The 15584-nt window shown below is 27.0% G+C and overlaps 3 protein-coding genes across 8 annotated transcripts; 1 reads left to right on the top strand and 2 right to left on the bottom strand.

Moving 5' to 3' along the window:
* Positions 1-63: 63 nt before the first annotated feature.
* LOC123268966 (F-box/LRR-repeat protein 2) lies at positions 64-4812 on the bottom strand. Of its 5 annotated transcripts, none has more exons than XM_044734436.1 (7): positions 4450-4812; positions 1894-2093; positions 1442-1716; positions 1097-1363; positions 644-1013; positions 377-580; positions 64-285 (listed from the first exon to the last, which is right to left on the bottom strand). In XM_044734436.1, the coding sequence occupies exons 1-7, from the start codon at positions 4567-4569 to the stop codon at positions 129-131; spliced, it is 1593 nt and encodes a 530-aa protein (XP_044590371.1). In that variant the 5' UTR covers positions 4570-4812; the 3' UTR covers positions 64-128. The 5 variants fall into 5 exon arrangements, with proteins under 5 accessions (XP_044590371.1, XP_044590388.1, XP_044590395.1 ...); XM_044734453.1 differs by having other exon boundaries at positions 64-264; positions 4450-4808; XM_044734460.1 differs by lacking the exon at positions 4450-4812 and adding an exon at positions 3402-3591.
* Positions 4813-5846: 1034 nt separating this feature from the next.
* On the top strand, positions 5847-12765 carry LOC123271432 (zinc transporter ZIP13 homolog). Of its 2 annotated transcripts, XM_044737758.1 has the most exons (4): positions 5851-6929; positions 8326-8436; positions 10636-11433; positions 11975-12765. In XM_044737758.1, exons 1-4 carry the CDS (start codon positions 6719-6721, stop codon positions 12148-12150), a joined length of 1296 nt encoding a protein of 431 aa, XP_044593693.1. In that variant the 5' UTR covers positions 5851-6718; the 3' UTR covers positions 12151-12765. The 2 variants fall into 2 exon arrangements, with proteins under 2 accessions (XP_044593703.1, XP_044593693.1); XM_044737768.1 differs by lacking the exon at positions 8326-8436 and having other exon boundaries at positions 5847-6929.
* Positions 12271-15214, bottom strand: LOC123271423 (nucleotide exchange factor Sil1). Its single transcript, XM_044737745.1, has 4 exons — positions 14696-15214; positions 14364-14620; positions 14030-14280; positions 12271-13962 (listed from the first exon to the last, which is right to left on the bottom strand). Exons 1-4 carry the CDS (start codon positions 14820-14822, stop codon positions 13206-13208), a joined length of 1392 nt encoding a protein of 463 aa, XP_044593680.1. The 5' UTR covers positions 14823-15214; the 3' UTR covers positions 12271-13205.
* Between the last annotated feature and the right edge of the window lie 370 nt (positions 15215-15584).

Raw genomic sequence — 15584 nt, 5'->3', positions numbered from 1 at the left:
AAAAATTTTTATAATAACTGAGAATTGTTATCAGAAAAATAATTTTCAAATTTTTAATAGCTGTTATAACATATATAAGCAAAAATTATTTTAAAGCAAAAAAATATAAAGTATTAAAAAAACTTAAATCAATTAAAGATCAAGTCTTTATAATTCTGCAACAGGTAGTAGTTAGTAACTCTGGAGCATGTTGTCGTACGAACAACAGTAGTTCTGTCTGCACGCTCAAAGTTTGCTTTTACTACTTCGTAGTATCTTCCATCACTACAATTAATAAATAAAATGCTAAGATAATTATATTTATAATTGTAATTATAATCAATGTAATTAATTATATATCAATGTATTTAATTGATATTGTTGTATATAATTTTACCTGAGGACCAGACATTTGAGTTTAATGCATTTTACACGTAAAACGTCAATAGCTTTTTGGCTTTTATCTGAAAAACGAAGATTCTCAGGGTCCCAACGTAATTCCAATCTTTCCAAATTTGGACAATTATTTGCAATACCATCCATCAACTGATCTACGTGAATATTAACTCCGAGTCTTTCTTGTGTTCCCATAACAAGAATCCTATAAACAGTAATATTTAAAAATTGAATAAAAAGTATACACACTTAATTAAATAAAACTTACTTAGCATTTGTGAGTATTGGTAATACGCTTTGCCACAATTGATCAGTTATATGTGGCATACCAGATAACGAAATGCCCCATAACTGATGGCCATATCGTGAAAGGAATTTGTGTAGAGCATCATCAGTAAGATTGTCAGATCTGTCAAGATCGACTGCTATTAAATTTCTTGGATTGCCAATGTCAGCCCAAGCTTTGAGAACGCTGTCATTAAGACCATTTAGTTGCCCAGCACTTAAAAATCTTAAACCAGGAATCCTAGTTAACATATCGATCAAACATTCAGTTGACAAATCTGTGGCAGTAATATCTAATTCTTGGATACTCGATTTTTCCCACTCAACTTGCATGACGTATTCGCTTTGAAGGTCTGAAAATTATACCTCTAAGTCCTTAATGATTGTATTTAAATGTTTAGAATTGTTGTTTTAACTGATGTATAACAGTTCTTACTAGTTCCCTGCATAAGAAGACATTTTAATCTTCTACTTCTTTGAAATAATGTCTTCATCGTCGATCCAGTAACTTTTGAACAAAAATTTACTGCCAAGCATTCAAGTTGTATACAATTGGATGAGAATGCATCAATGTGTGAATCATCTACGAAATTTATTCCGTATAGATTTATTACACGAAGATTGGGAGTCGCTGATTTCAATTTATGAACATTTATTACTTCATAAATTTCTTCTTCTTCTTCCTCAATTTTTTCATAAGTTCCTAGATAAATAAGAATTTTTTATTTTCAATTTTCATGTTATCAATCAATTTATTTTGCTATTAATCTATCATTATTACCAATTAAATGAAGAATTTCAAGACCATTGATAAAATTGTAAATTTTTCTCATGAAACCTTCCATGAAAATAACTTCAGATAAACAAATACACATATACTTAAGTTTGGTTGGAAATGCTTGCATTTCAGAAAAATCATGCAGTTGCATCGCTGTTGAAAAGTCCAGAAGCATGGCAGTCAAATTTGGACACTTGTTAGCTAGTTCGTGTAGTACTGTATGAGTAATAAGTTCAATTGGCAATTCAATGTATCTCAATGAAGGTCCAAATCGCACGCTGTAATCACAAAATATTTATTTGATAAAATTAATTATAAAAAATGTTCATACTTTCAATTAATATATATGAGAAAAGCAAAAAAAATTTAATGAATAATTAAAATTAAAAAAAAAAATTTAACTGATATATTCCTTTCATTTCTTCTTTCAAATATAGATATTTTTTTATTCATACCTTATAAGTTGTAGAAGCATTTCAAGTGAATTAACATGAAGTCCACTGATCTCAGGCCTTAAAGAAACATGTTTCCATAATCTTGTATCATAAGCTATTTGTCGCCAACGTTTACAAACACGAGCTAATCGACAAATTTCACGGTGAGACAGGTACGCAAAGATATTGAGAATTACTTTATCAGGTAATTTTTCAATCGTCTGAAATGTTTCAAAAGTATTAAAATTAATTTTCATCAGATATTATTAACATAAATCAATGCAGATTTCTAAATGTATTCTAAATATTTTATAATGATATTTGAAATTGATTGAATTAGATCTCATTGAACTTACAGTACTTGCAAATCTACTTTTAATGACACCACCTTCTTCAACATACATCTGCGATGTCTCCAAAGCAATTTGTCCCCAAACATCAACTCCTCCCAAATCCATTTTTTCATGTATATTATTTTATCAGTTTATGAAGTAAAATTAAGAATAAATTAAATAAATTAAAAAAAATTAAAATTAAAAAATATAATAACTGAATGGACAAACACTAGACAAGTCAAGGGAACGTGCACCCGCTGCAATATTCGAAGGAATCCGACAAGTTTCTATCTAATTGCGCAAGCGTGAGTACTAAATATATACAAAGACGTTGGTTAAAATTAATTTTAAACCTCAACGGGATTTATCTAGGTGCACTTAAAATTCACATCATCGTACTATTTTATTTTTCAGTAAAACTCATCAATTTTTCGTCCTATCTTTGTTGTGATGACGTCGGGCTTACCTTGAATTCGGTCTTGTTGCAATGCGGGGTCGAATAATTCAATATAATTAATATTACGACTAATGACATTAAAATTATGATAAAAAAAGAATTTAATTAATAACCACTAAGAAAACTTTACGTAAAATGAAAACAAAACTTTTTTTCTTAGTATTGATGGAAAAATATGACATCGCATCAGAATAAAATTTTTTCGTTACTAAAATTGTTGGCTCTTTGGATTGTTTTAATTTACTATAGGCCTTATAATATAAAACCAAAGTCAATTTCGGAATATATTTTAATATGAAAATAAAATTTTCTGTTACAGTTTTTGCAACACATTACAATATTAAGCTTAATAAATTATGTCCTAGTCATATAGCTTAGAGATATCTTGATGCCAAAATTGTGAATCATACCAATTTTACTACGAGACATCTTGGTGAATGGATTAATTATAAATGGAATAATGAATAACATCTGTTAAGCTAGCATGGCCAAATCAGCAGAATCGCTCTTATTTTGGCGAATAATTTGCTCATCTTATATAGCATCAAATTTTATTTTGTAGCACTAAATTATAAGCTAAAGTATTAGCGATTTTGCTAATTTGGATTTGTTTGTTATAATAATCTTGCCTGTCTAATTTAACAGACGTTTAATGAAAAGGTATTTAATAAAAAACTTCTCACTAAAACATGCAGGGAATTTAAAAATAGTAACACCATTAATGAAAAAAAAATTACCGCCAAAGTTCTTCTGCGAGTACTAATTCTAAGATCATCCCTTGATATTGCGGAAGTAGCATGTTCTACATTCAATTGGTTCCAAACGCTCATCATGGTTAACAGAAAAGATGACAGTAACAGTCATATAATATTAAACTAATCACTTAATAATTTTATAATTTTTGTTTGTAATTTTTATAAAGTACTTGTAATATGTATTATAAAAAAATGTTGATTTGATGTCAAAATCAATTTACAGTATTTGAAAATCAACTTTTAAAGCACTATCTTTTTTAATATCCATTTACTTTTCCATGTAGCTGATGGAAAAATATATGATGAATTTTAGTTTTCACTTATGTTAAAATATAGTATTCTATACTGTGGACCTGGATGACTTATTTTTAAATCTTGAAACTCTATGTAACACCATCACATTAAGTATTTTTTATCTATGTTGTTTCAATGAGTAAATCCAGTATAATTTGTTTTATCTATTTATAATTACTTGTCTATCATATATACATTAATTAATATAAAAACGTAAAAAAAAAAAAAATAGCAATAATTAATTATGAAATAAAAAATGAAGTGCGTATAAAAGTGTACGTCTTTATTCGCTTTAATTATAAAAATGGAAATGATCTTATGAAATTTTATTAATAATATTTCCTTTATTCTTTGAGTTGATTGACCAATTGTTAACTAACTATGTTTGCAACTGACTTGTTTCTAATTAGTTATAAATACGTTTCTGGCAAGAATCCAGAATGGGACGTCTCCATCGACATTTTCTGAAGCATTGATTAGTACCGTATTTTGTGAAAAAAAAAATTACTTTAATATAAAGTTTTCTAACTTTAAGTTCGCTTCCAATTTTTACTTCTGTTAAAAAATTTTTTAATGGTGAGAAATATTAAATGTTTTAAATGATTAAAAAAAATCTTTTTTCAAATTAAGCATAGACTTAATTATTTAAATGTAAATTATATTGTAGCCGATTTTATTGGTAATTTGTGAAATATTATTGTAATTCATAAACATATTGATCGTTAGTAGTTCTTACCGTGGTACTGCGAGGTACAATTATTACAAATCCATCATTCTCTTTCTCTTGATAATTCAATTGTTGAAGCGCAGCTTCAACATTTAAGACGTTCCAATTAGACATTCTTCGTAAATCCATGATAACTAAATTATAGTTGACCCGTTTTATTATTTAAATGCAAACCTAAATAAAATATAATATATATTTAAAGTTGAAAATTAAAACATATCTTTGATTTTTAATTTTTTTTAATTGTGGTGAAAGTAATAAAAAAATTTTTCATCAAAAAGTAACTAAAAGAACCACAATTTCATTTACTACAACGTAATATGTTCGGAATGAAAAAAAATCTCTTCTCAACGTAGACCCTGTATGAATTCTTACTGATACTAAAGTAAAAAATACACTGAAATCAGTTTTCAAGCTGTCCAGAAATAGAATCACTGGAGAGCTGCTTGTATTATAAACGATGCGTATTTTTTTTTAATAGTAGGTGGGAATTGTTTTAAAACTAATAATAATCTCATCGACGTGCATTTAAAAACTTATTTAATCTTATTAAGAAAGGATCGAAAAATAAGGGGAATTGCTTGTTATATTTTTTAAAAATGGAATTAAAAAAAAACAATACCCATTATGAGAATAATGTAGATTAAGGTATAAAATTGATTTTTTAACGCTATAAGTGATTATCAACGCTGTAAAAATTTAATAAATCATCATAATCAAAATAATTTATTTAAATTTTCGGCCTTGAAATTCATGTCATATATATACATATATACTCATAATCTATGTGTGAAAAGAAAGTAAGGTCATTTCGCCGCGCCAATAATCAAATGCCAATATCCAAATTTTACCAGCTGACGATAAAATTTTTTAAGTTCTATCCAAACAATAAACAACTCTTTGACATAAATAAAAAATAATTAAAAGTCGATTATAATCAGCATGCTATCAGTACAAAAATATTTATCTTCAATAATCGATAAACACATAAAGATATCATTCAATTATTTTTCATATGAAATATCACAAATTATTAATTACAACATTGTATTCATTTAATATAATTCAAAATATATCGATTGTAATCGGAATATAATAAATTTATTTTTAAGAAATAAAAAAAAAAATTTGCCTAAGAATGTTTGAAATGTCAACATAAAACTAGCGCCTCTATCGACAATTATTTTCCATTTTTCTTTTTCTCCTTTGTAAAATAATCATAACTAAATTTTCTTTTAAAATCTGGTTTTTATCTTCGTTTTGACTTTTGTCGGCTTCTTTGCTACGAATTATTTTATATTATTCAGAAAATTTCTTAGTATAAAATAGTTTTCCTCTTACAATCTAGAGTAATTAGCAAATAAATAATTTTTATTATCTCATAGTTGTATTGCGCATCTATTTTTGCGCACCTACGACGTGACTGCAGTTAGTTGATATAAAAACAGCAACATGATAATAGCGTGCATCAGTGTTCTTCAGTGCATCCGAGTTCATAGCATAAGTAATAAGTGAAATCTCATTCAGTAAATACAGGCGATTGTATCACTTGTGATATACAGAGCCTATTTATTATACGTCAGTTAGTTATCTGAACCAAAAAGAATCTGACTGAATAATCGGTCAGTAGACTTGAATCATCGCAATCGTTTTATGAAAGACAAAATGGAATAATAGAAGAGTCTTTGCATCAATCACTCTACCGATGTTTTAACTTTGCGTACCGAACTCAGTCCTCAGTGTAGGCTAGTCGGTCGCCTATAAGTGTGGTCGCCGAACAATCAGCACTTAAAAAGATTTCTTAAATTTTAATTAATTATTTCATAATAACTCATTTATTTAAACTAAATCGTCTAGTAGTAATAGTTGTTAGAAAAAATATTTGTATCAATGACAAAACATTGCACTGTTTTGTATATAGTTATAATTAAATAAGAAAAGATAAAATTCAAAATCCAAACAAAGCAAACAGTGCCCAGTGTCAAGGACAACAACTTTTGTATACAAGGGACGTGCATAAATTTTTAATTAAAATTTTTTCCACATTCATATGATCTGTGATATCTATAAACGGAGAAAGTGTATGTTCTGTACAAATAACAAAAAAACTTGTATAGTTTTATTATTTTTTAATTTATCTACTCCAATTCACAACAAGGCTTCAATTACGATGGTGTAATATAGCATAGATTAATAGTAACGAAAGAGTATTATTTGCTAGATTTATATACATAAACTTATTAATATAATTTATTATTATTTTTGTAATAATAAAATAATGATTGAGTGTAAAGACAACTCTACCAGTATGGATGTACTCTATCAAATAGTCACTAATGAAATTTGGGAGTCTTGGAACAATGTTACTGATTATTTTGAATATCAGCCCTGGATATTTTCTCTCCTTGGAAGTGCCATGGTCGGCCTGTCGGGTGTCTTCCCACTTTTTATTATTCCTATTGATGAAGGAGCTGATCTTAAACATGGACGTGCGTATTTATTTTTTATATTTGTTTTATATTTTAAAGAACAAAATACAACAATAATAGCAATTGCTTTTTTAGTATTTTTTAGTATGAAATAAAAAAAACGTTTTTTTTTTTTGTCAATTTAAGTTTATGTATTCAAATATCAAGAATATTATTGTCTTAATGTTCTTTGAGCATATAAACTATTGAATTCATTTAAATGAATTTAGTTGATACAAAAAAAAAAGTTAAAAGTATAAGTACTTTGTACGAGGTCAGTATTCACTTTTGTATCCATATGTATTACACATGAACATCCATCCATGTGTGGTATAATTAATAAATAAAAAAACAATTAGAATTTTGACTTTAAATAAAATTTGGTAAAATTTTTTGTTCGTTATTAAAAGATATGGTAATTATAGATTAAGAAACATTTTTGAATACATAAAAAAATACTTAATCTTGATATAAAAGTCACATTGCGATAAACATGTCTTATCATCAATTTATTTATTTTTTATATCTCGACAAACTTTTTGTTTTCTATAAGCATCATAGATAGTATATATATATATATATATATATATATATATGCTATATATATATATATATATATATATATATATAAAATTCGAGTTTAATTATTTATCAGTCATCCAATATAATTACTGATGATGATACAATGAAAATACCAGAGTGTTTATAGAATAAAGCAGAGTATGAATTATACGCTATACATTTAATTTACGATGCTTTGTCTTGGAAATAAATTGTACTAATAATATTATAAAAAGAAAAAAATATGTTGGCAGAATGACAGTTAATGTACTCGTGTATGAGTACTATCTTTTCCGCTTTGCTGCGTAAAAGAGAGATGAGTTTTAAATTACTGCATTATTGCCATTTATTCCTCTTAGATAAATTCAATGCTTACTTTGATAATAAATTTAATAAAGATTTATCATTTTTTTTTTATATTTTATTTCCATATTTTTATTTTATACAACACAATATCTGGACGTGTTGATAAAAGAAGGACTCGAATGTATTCGCTTTATGGATATTTGTTGAAGTTTATTCTAGAGCTATTGTATTCAATGCGTGTTTAATTTATTAAACTAAAACAATTTTTCAACTGGCATGCATAAATTGATTCTACAATCAATCGTATAATGCATTGTATTTTTATTGCGAATATGATTACAATGTAAATGCTAGATTCTGTTAAAACAAATAATTTCTTTCTGTTCAGTAGATGATTGATAAATATCATATTTCATTAATATTTTTACTTCAAACTGCGTGATGCAATATTTTATCAATTACATCAGATTAATTATTCTAATTATTTAGTCATAAAACTATTAATAATATACGTTGATATTTCAAAAAAATAATTAATTTTTTATTACAGCTGGTGCTAAAACCTTAAAGATGCTATTGAGTTTTGCTGTTGGTGGTCTATTAGGAGATGTCTTTCTACATTTACTTCCAGAGGCTTGGCAAAACAAATCATTAAATAGTAGTAAGATTCATTACACCGGCACACAAAGAAAAAAAAAAGTTGTCAGTACTTTTGACGGGACCCATATATCTTTATGTATTTCGAACCGCTGAATCCGAATTTGAGGTCAGTTTGACCCGTACACCGTCAAATTTTAGAGAAAACTTTAAAAAACCAAAAAAAAAAAATGACGAAAATCGGCTGTTCTAGGCGATTTAAAATGATTTAAAATTTTTTTGTGACTTAAACTAAGCATGATTTTTATGTATTTTGGCCCGGTTAATACTTATCTGAAGTTTATTTAGACCATAAACCATTAAAAGTTTAAGTAAATTCCAAAAAACCCCGAAAAATTGCAAAAAAAAGCAAAAAATTCCAGATATTGTGTTAAATAAAATTGTATAAAATTAGATCAATCATGATTCTCATGTATTTCAATCCGCCGAATATAAATCTAGAATTTATATGGCTCAGACATCTCTAAAAATCTAAATAAATGGCAAAAAACCACTGAAAATCAAAATAAATCAAGTCCGTTATGATAAAAATCAATTTTTAAATAAAAATAAAAAATCTTTAACATGTTATCCGATCTGTGGAATATAAATTTTAAATTTTTTGACCTAAATCCTCAAAAAATTTTAGTTAATTCTACTTTTTTTGATATTATTTTAATTACACCTGTGTCTTGGTGGAATCCTCTTGCAACACTACTGTTAGGCCAACAATCAGGGTTCACAAAATATCTCTGCTTTTTATGTTTGTGGGACAGTCGCGATCGAAAAAATCACTATCTTAACAAAGAATGCCCATCGAGAACGAAATTGAATCCTGGTTCTCACAATGTTACCCGAGAACCTCTAATTGATCCTTCCAAGTACTTACTACCGCCACTTTACATCAAGCTTGGTCTTATGAAGCAGTTTGTCAAAGCTTTAGACAAGGATGGCAACTGTTTCAAATATTTGGGGGGAAACTTTCCAGCTATAAGTGATGCAAAATTGAAAAAAGGAATTTTTGATGGACCCCAAATTCGGACTTTATTTCAGGACGATAATTTCGAATATAAAATGAACGAAAATGAGAGAGCAGCATGGGCAAGCTTCAAAGAAGTATCACAAAACTTTTTAGAGAATACGAAAAGTGAGAATTACGTGAATCTAGTTGAAGAGTTGTTGTACAACTATGATACTTTGGGTTGCTTGATGAATTCAAAATTGCACTATTTAGATTCTCACCTTTCACACTTTCCTGAAAATCTTGGCGATTACAGTGAAGAGCAAGGCGAAAGATTCCATCAAGACATTAGTGTAATGGAAAATCGTTATCAAGGAAAGTGGGATATCAATATAATGGCAGATCATTGTTGGACACTGAAGACAGATCATTCGTCATTTTTTTCGGTTTTTCAAAGTTTTCTCGAAAATTTGACGGTGTACGGGTCAAACTGACCTCAAATTCGGATTCTGCGGGTCGAAATACATAAAGATATATGGGTCCCGTCAAAAGTATTGACAACTTTTTTTTTTTTTTTTGTGCCGGTGAATAGATAATTATCTATTTTATAAACTCATGTATAAATTAAGAAACGGAATTCATTTTGGCATAAAAAAGTACGAGGCATTAATAATAATAATTTTATTTCTTTATTCGATTATCAGAGGGAAAAAACAATCAACGATTGACAATACAATTACTGGAAATTTCCACCCGATTTTTCAGAATGACTAATGTTAATGATTACGGGCTATATACTTGTCACCATTAAAAAGTTCTTTGTTAAAGTAGCTGTGAATACTTATCCATTTAACGGAGATTGAACTCTATTATCTATATAATTTCAAACTCTTTAAATGATCTCAAGATTCTAATTCTGTCAAGCCGATAATTTTTTAAGAATCACATTGAGATTGTTATATAAAATAATAAATTTGAGTAGCAGTAAGACTTTGAACTATTGAATTCTTGGAATTTCTTCTTTCCCGGGTCAATTATTTATTATTAGTTAATAAAATGTTATAAAGTCAATTACATATAAATAGATTTATCAGATTTAAAATTATTTCAAGGACATTTTAATAGCGGCTTTTTTTTATTTGTGGGTTATCTCGTATCAATAGATCACTTGCTTGTAAGACTAATAAAATACATTAAAAATTTAGTTTGCGATACATTATAATTTTAATTTTGCTGTAAACTAACAACGGTTATTATTTACAGATTCAACTAGTGGACATCCATCAATGGTTTGTGGGCTGTGGGTTCTTACCGGTTTTTTAGTGTTCATTATTGCTGAAAAATTATTTATGGGAGCCGATGAACAAGAAATAGATGAGGATCAAGATATTGATTGGGTGAAGGCAAAGAACCAAGAATGTGAAGGAGTTGACAATAACTGTGGAACCGACAATAATAATTGTTTTGCTGTTAATAGAAAGATCGAAGTAAAAAAGACTTTATTGACAAATGTAGACTCAACTTCTTCTGAAAAGAATGATTATGACAGCTTAACTTCTGTGAATTTAAAAACAAATGGCATAAAACCGAATGTTTATAGTGAGCTACAAGATAAAAGTGATATGCAGAGAGAAAAATTGGTTGATTCAGTAAAGCCAAATAAATTATTGAATAAAATTGTCAAAAATAATATCATTAAAACAGCAGTATCAACAGACTATGTGTCAAATAATTTGACGTTAAATGGGAAAATTCCAGATAAATTAACGGTGAAAGAAAAATCTAAACATATCAGTGGTTATTTAAATCTTTTAGCCAACTGCATTGATAACTTTACTCACGGACTCGCTGTTGGTGGGTCTTTTTTAGTTTCATTTAGACTTGGTGCACTTACAACATTTGCAATATTAATTCATGAAATACCTCATGAAGTTGGCGACTTTGCTATTCTTCTTAAAAGTGGATTTAATAAATGGGATGCTGCACGAGCACAACTTATAACTGCTACTGGAGGAATTTTCGGAGCACTTATTGCGGTGTTGTGTTCTGGTAGTGGAGTTGGTGAGATAACTTGATAAATTTATAATCAAAAATATATTATCAAATTAATTTAGTTCTTATGGATAAAGAAACTTTTTCAATACTGTATAGAGCGGTGTATAATACTAAAAGGTATAGTCATATGATACAGTGTTCCAATTAATTTGATTCATTAACGTTTTTCACTAAAATTATTGAAACTATTAGCACAATAAATTTTCATTGGATCAAATTAAGTAATTATCAAATTTTTTACTGTGCATAAATTTAAAAAAAAGTTTTCCTACTAATTGAATTTATTTTTCTAATTAAAATTTACGAAAAAAATTTTCTTTTTTTTTTAACCCTTTAGAGTTAGACTTTGAAACCCCACTCTTGGGTCTTACTATGGATTTGCGTTCTCCCCACTACTCTCACGCGTAGACGTTTCAAGATCTTCTGACTCTAAAGGGTTAAATTAGCTTTATACTTATGAATAAAATTAATTTGATTATCATAAAAAATTAAAAAGATACATCATACATAATTTATGTTAATTCTATAAATTTCTTTTATATTATAGAATCCCGAACCAGTTGGATTTTACCGTTTACTGCAGGAGGCTTTTTACATATTGGATTAGTTACTATTTTACCAGAATTGCTCAAAGAATCTAATCCAATAGAATCTTGTAAACAATTAGGCGCTTTACTTAGTGGTATTAGTATAATGGCAATATTGACGATAATTTGTGATTGAAAAAAAAAAGTTAAGTGAATTAAAAGTAATCAAAATTTGATTACATAAGCTAATATCATCTCAGATATATTTAAAATTACCACTGATGGTCAGCTAAAAAAGAGAGTATAAGATGATCTATTTTTTTTATAGAAGTCTTACTCATGAGTTTATTTTCTAAGATTTTGAAATTATTATTTAAATTAAATTTTATTATTCAAAGTTATATCTAGAAATACTGATTTTCGTTGCATAATTTTGTATCATTTTTTAATATCTCTTTACTTATATATAAATATAGAAGAAATATAATTATTCCATTGAGATTAAAATTCTTATATTTAAAAAAAAAAATTTTTTTCTACGCAACGAATTAAGATCAATGTAAAATTTTTTGAAATAATTTAGTATATAAAATGAAATATTTGATAGTAAAAAATATCTGTTGTTTATTTTTCGAGATAATAATTTCTCAATTAATCACAATATATTGTTAATTACTTGCATAGTTTATATCAATGAACTTATCACTAAAACCAGTGATACATTGTACTGGAGGAAATTAGCACTCTACAAATCAATTGAATATTAAAAAAAGAAATATTAATAAATGATTATATTTTTGGACAAAGAAAATTTAGCATTAATCACTGTTTTTGATCTTTTTTTGTAGTCCAAGTAAATAAGATAACAGGTTTATCTATAGTATTATTGGGATAATATAAACTGTTGATACTGTCTCAAATAAAAAAACAAAAAATGATTTGTTTAAGAGTACATTTTCACAATCTAAAAAAAATAAGGATTTAATTTTTTTTTCTTAAATGTAAGTAGTTACTAATTAAGTTGTAAAAATAAGTGATAATTTATAAGTAAATTATAATTCAATGCTTACAGTCAAATATACATTTGTAAAATTGATTTGTAAATAAAATGTATTATAATCACAACTTGAAAAATAATTTGTAAGACTTTTTACTTTTATGTACAATTAGAGTGTTATAACGACGTAGTGTTTTAACTCAATAAGAATTTTTTAAAATCATATTTACATTAGATGAGATTTTTATAGCAAATTATAGTTCATCATGAAAATCTTCAAAAATTAGTTTTTGTAATTTTGATAGTTGTTCTAAATTATTCTCAAGCATTTCATTTTCTTGCCAAATTTTAGAATTTTTCATTTTATTATAGTAATTAATTATTTCACTAAATGTTGTAGAAAGTCTATGCTCATGATTACGAAATTCATCTTTACAAACAGGACATAAAACAATCATATTTTCGAGTACTACCTGAAGAAACTCATTCATTTCCATCGAAGAATCGAGAGAAATATCATCATGTATAAAATTTTTTTGTACAATACTCGATAAATATTTACAATAATTATGTAATATCAGTTTTTGTTCGAAATTAGTTTTTTTATACTCTTGAACTTTTCTCAAGCGAAGTCCTTCATCTTCAGTCTTATTTATAAGTTCTCTTTCTATTGCTAAATCAGTGATCAGCTTAATTGCTCTAAATTGAGTTTGCAACAAATCGTTTTCTAAAATTTTTCCAAATATTTCTAGTCCTCCGTGATCAATAAATGCCTTTTGTGCTGAGGGGAATTGTCTTATTAATGCTCCTAACGCAAATAAACATCTTGATCGTACTAATGGTTTATTATTTACTGATAATAAATGTAAAAGCTTTTGTACTAAATCATTATTTAAAGCTTTTTGTTGAACTTTTGGATTTAATTGTACAGCAGTTCCAAGTACTCTTAATGCTTCTATTTTTAAATCGTCATTTGTTGTATTCAAGCATGGTGAAATTATTTTTGACATCCTATAGAATTTATATGATTTATTAATAATGTAAGATTTTAAATAAAAAAGAAAAAAGGAATACATACCCTTCCATATCAGCAAATAATTGTCCAATGTCTATTTGATGAAGTAAATATTCTAAATCATTAAATATCTGCAAAATATCTTCAACCTCAGTACTTTGAAGAGCTCCACTAGTTAATGAATGGTCATATATTTTGAAACGTTCAAAAAGATCAATCATTATTTCTGAGTCAGTTGTAATATTCATATCAATAGATTTCAATTCATCCTTTAACTCTTCGTAGCTGCGATATTTTTTTTCGGTATCTTCAGCCTAAAATTAAATTATTAATGTTTATGAACTTGCAAGTTAATAATAAATAAAATTATTTTTCATAATCATAATACAGCCACTACCTGATTCATATTATTGTTAGCATCTGTTTTTATTTTTTTTAGGCGTGTTTTTAATTCTTCTAGAGATATTTTTAGTTTACTATGCTGTTCATTATTATGAACTGAAATATCATCTTCATCATTTACTAATGCTTCTGGGTGAATCGCTAATGAACTGGGTGATTTATTGTCATTCTCATCTTTATCCATTAATTTAGCTTCTGTTACTTTTGTTTCAAAATTATATCTAATATGAAGCCCACTAGGTATTGGCTGGCCTATCAAAATAAATACAAATTTTTTAATATTTTTAAAACTATTATAAAATTATACTGTCAATAGAAAAAATTTACCTTTCTTTACAGTCTGCCATTCATTTGTTGCTATAAACTTACTTTCATTATTCATCCCACTTACAGATAAATAATCAATTGAAATTAATAATAAATTAATTATGAAAAATTTTAAGTATTGCGTCATGATTTATTGTTATTTTTTGACTGATACATAAATACAATAACCGACTTGAGTAAATAAATAAAAATAACATTAATTTTGAACGTTACTTATTTAATTGTATATCTACTCTTTACTTTATTAAAAATGATATAATCGGACTTATAAATTTTATAATTCCTCAATCTGTTAACACTGATTTAAAACCATAACAAATCATACTGATGCGAATGAACGGTTAGCATGAAAAATGAAAATGAAAAATGTTTTTTTTAGTTAATAGTTAACCGCCACGTGTTCGTGACTTATACGTTCTTAACATAATATTAACTCGTGTGTACATATGTGTAATATCCACAGATTCGGTAGAATCTGGCGCCAAGTTCCGTTCAAATCGTTGTCATCGGAGCGCCAGACTACCGACTATGTTTACTGTAAGCAGAACGGTATTTTGAGGTTACAAAATTTTATTTAATTCTACAGTACTTTTTTTTCCTAAATTGTATATTATAACAGTAATTAATACTTTATTTTACTGTTATTAATTAATTATATTCACTTATAACAATTAATCTACTTGAAATTACTAAATTTAATCAGCACAAACTATAGCAACGCAAAAATTTCGATCCTGACTTTTTTTCGATGGGCAAAGTGATCTGCCACAGACTAAATAATTAGAGAATGCATAGTAATCCTTCATTAGATGGGAAACTACAGTTAAAAAAAGATATTTCACAGCTTGCAACTACACCCGCCAGGATGCGCTGGAATTATTTTTACATA

The sequence above is a fragment of the Cotesia glomerata genome, linkage group LG1 (assembly GCF_020080835.1).
Source record: "Cotesia glomerata isolate CgM1 linkage group LG1, MPM_Cglom_v2.3, whole genome shotgun sequence".
Lineage (NCBI taxonomy): Eukaryota > Metazoa > Arthropoda > Insecta > Hymenoptera > Braconidae > Cotesia > Cotesia glomerata.
The sequence above is the reverse complement of the archived record's forward strand: the minus strand, read 5'-3'. Positions and strand labels throughout refer to the sequence as shown.

Excerpts from the sequence above, each read along its gene's own strand:
- LOC123271432 (XM_044737758.1), top strand. The coding sequence starts at position 6,719 with ATGATTGAGTGTAAAGACAACTCTACCAGTATGGATGTACTCTATCAA. Across the intron at positions 8,437-10,635 it reads AAACAAATCATTAAATAGTA|ATTCAACTAGTGGACATCCA; the intron begins GTAAGATTCATT and ends TATTATTTACAG. Across the intron at positions 11,434-11,974 it reads GTGTTCTGGTAGTGGAGTTG|AATCCCGAACCAGTTGGATT; the intron begins GTGAGATAACTT and ends TTTATATTATAG.
- LOC123268966 (XM_044734436.1), bottom strand. The coding sequence starts at position 4,569 with ATGGATTTACGAAGAATGTCTAATTGGAACGTCTTAAATGTTGAAGCT. Across the intron at positions 2,094-4,449 it reads TTGTACCTCGCAGTACCACG|ACGATTGAAAAATTACCTGA; the intron begins GTAAGAACTACT and ends GAAACATTTCAG. Across the intron at positions 1,364-1,441 it reads TGAAATTCTTCATTTAATTG|GAACTTATGAAAAAATTGAG; the intron begins GTAATAATGATA and ends TTATTTATCTAG.
- LOC123271423 (XM_044737745.1), bottom strand. The coding sequence starts at position 14,822 with ATGACGCAATACTTAAAATTTTTCATAATTAATTTATTATTAATTTCA. Across the intron at positions 14,621-14,695 it reads ATGGCAGACTGTAAAGAAAG|GCCAGCCAATACCTAGTGGG; the intron begins GTAAATTTTTTC and ends TTATTTTGATAG. Across the intron at positions 13,963-14,029 it reads TTATTTGCTGATATGGAAGG|GATGTCAAAAATAATTTCAC; the intron begins GTATGTATTCCT and ends TAAATTCTATAG.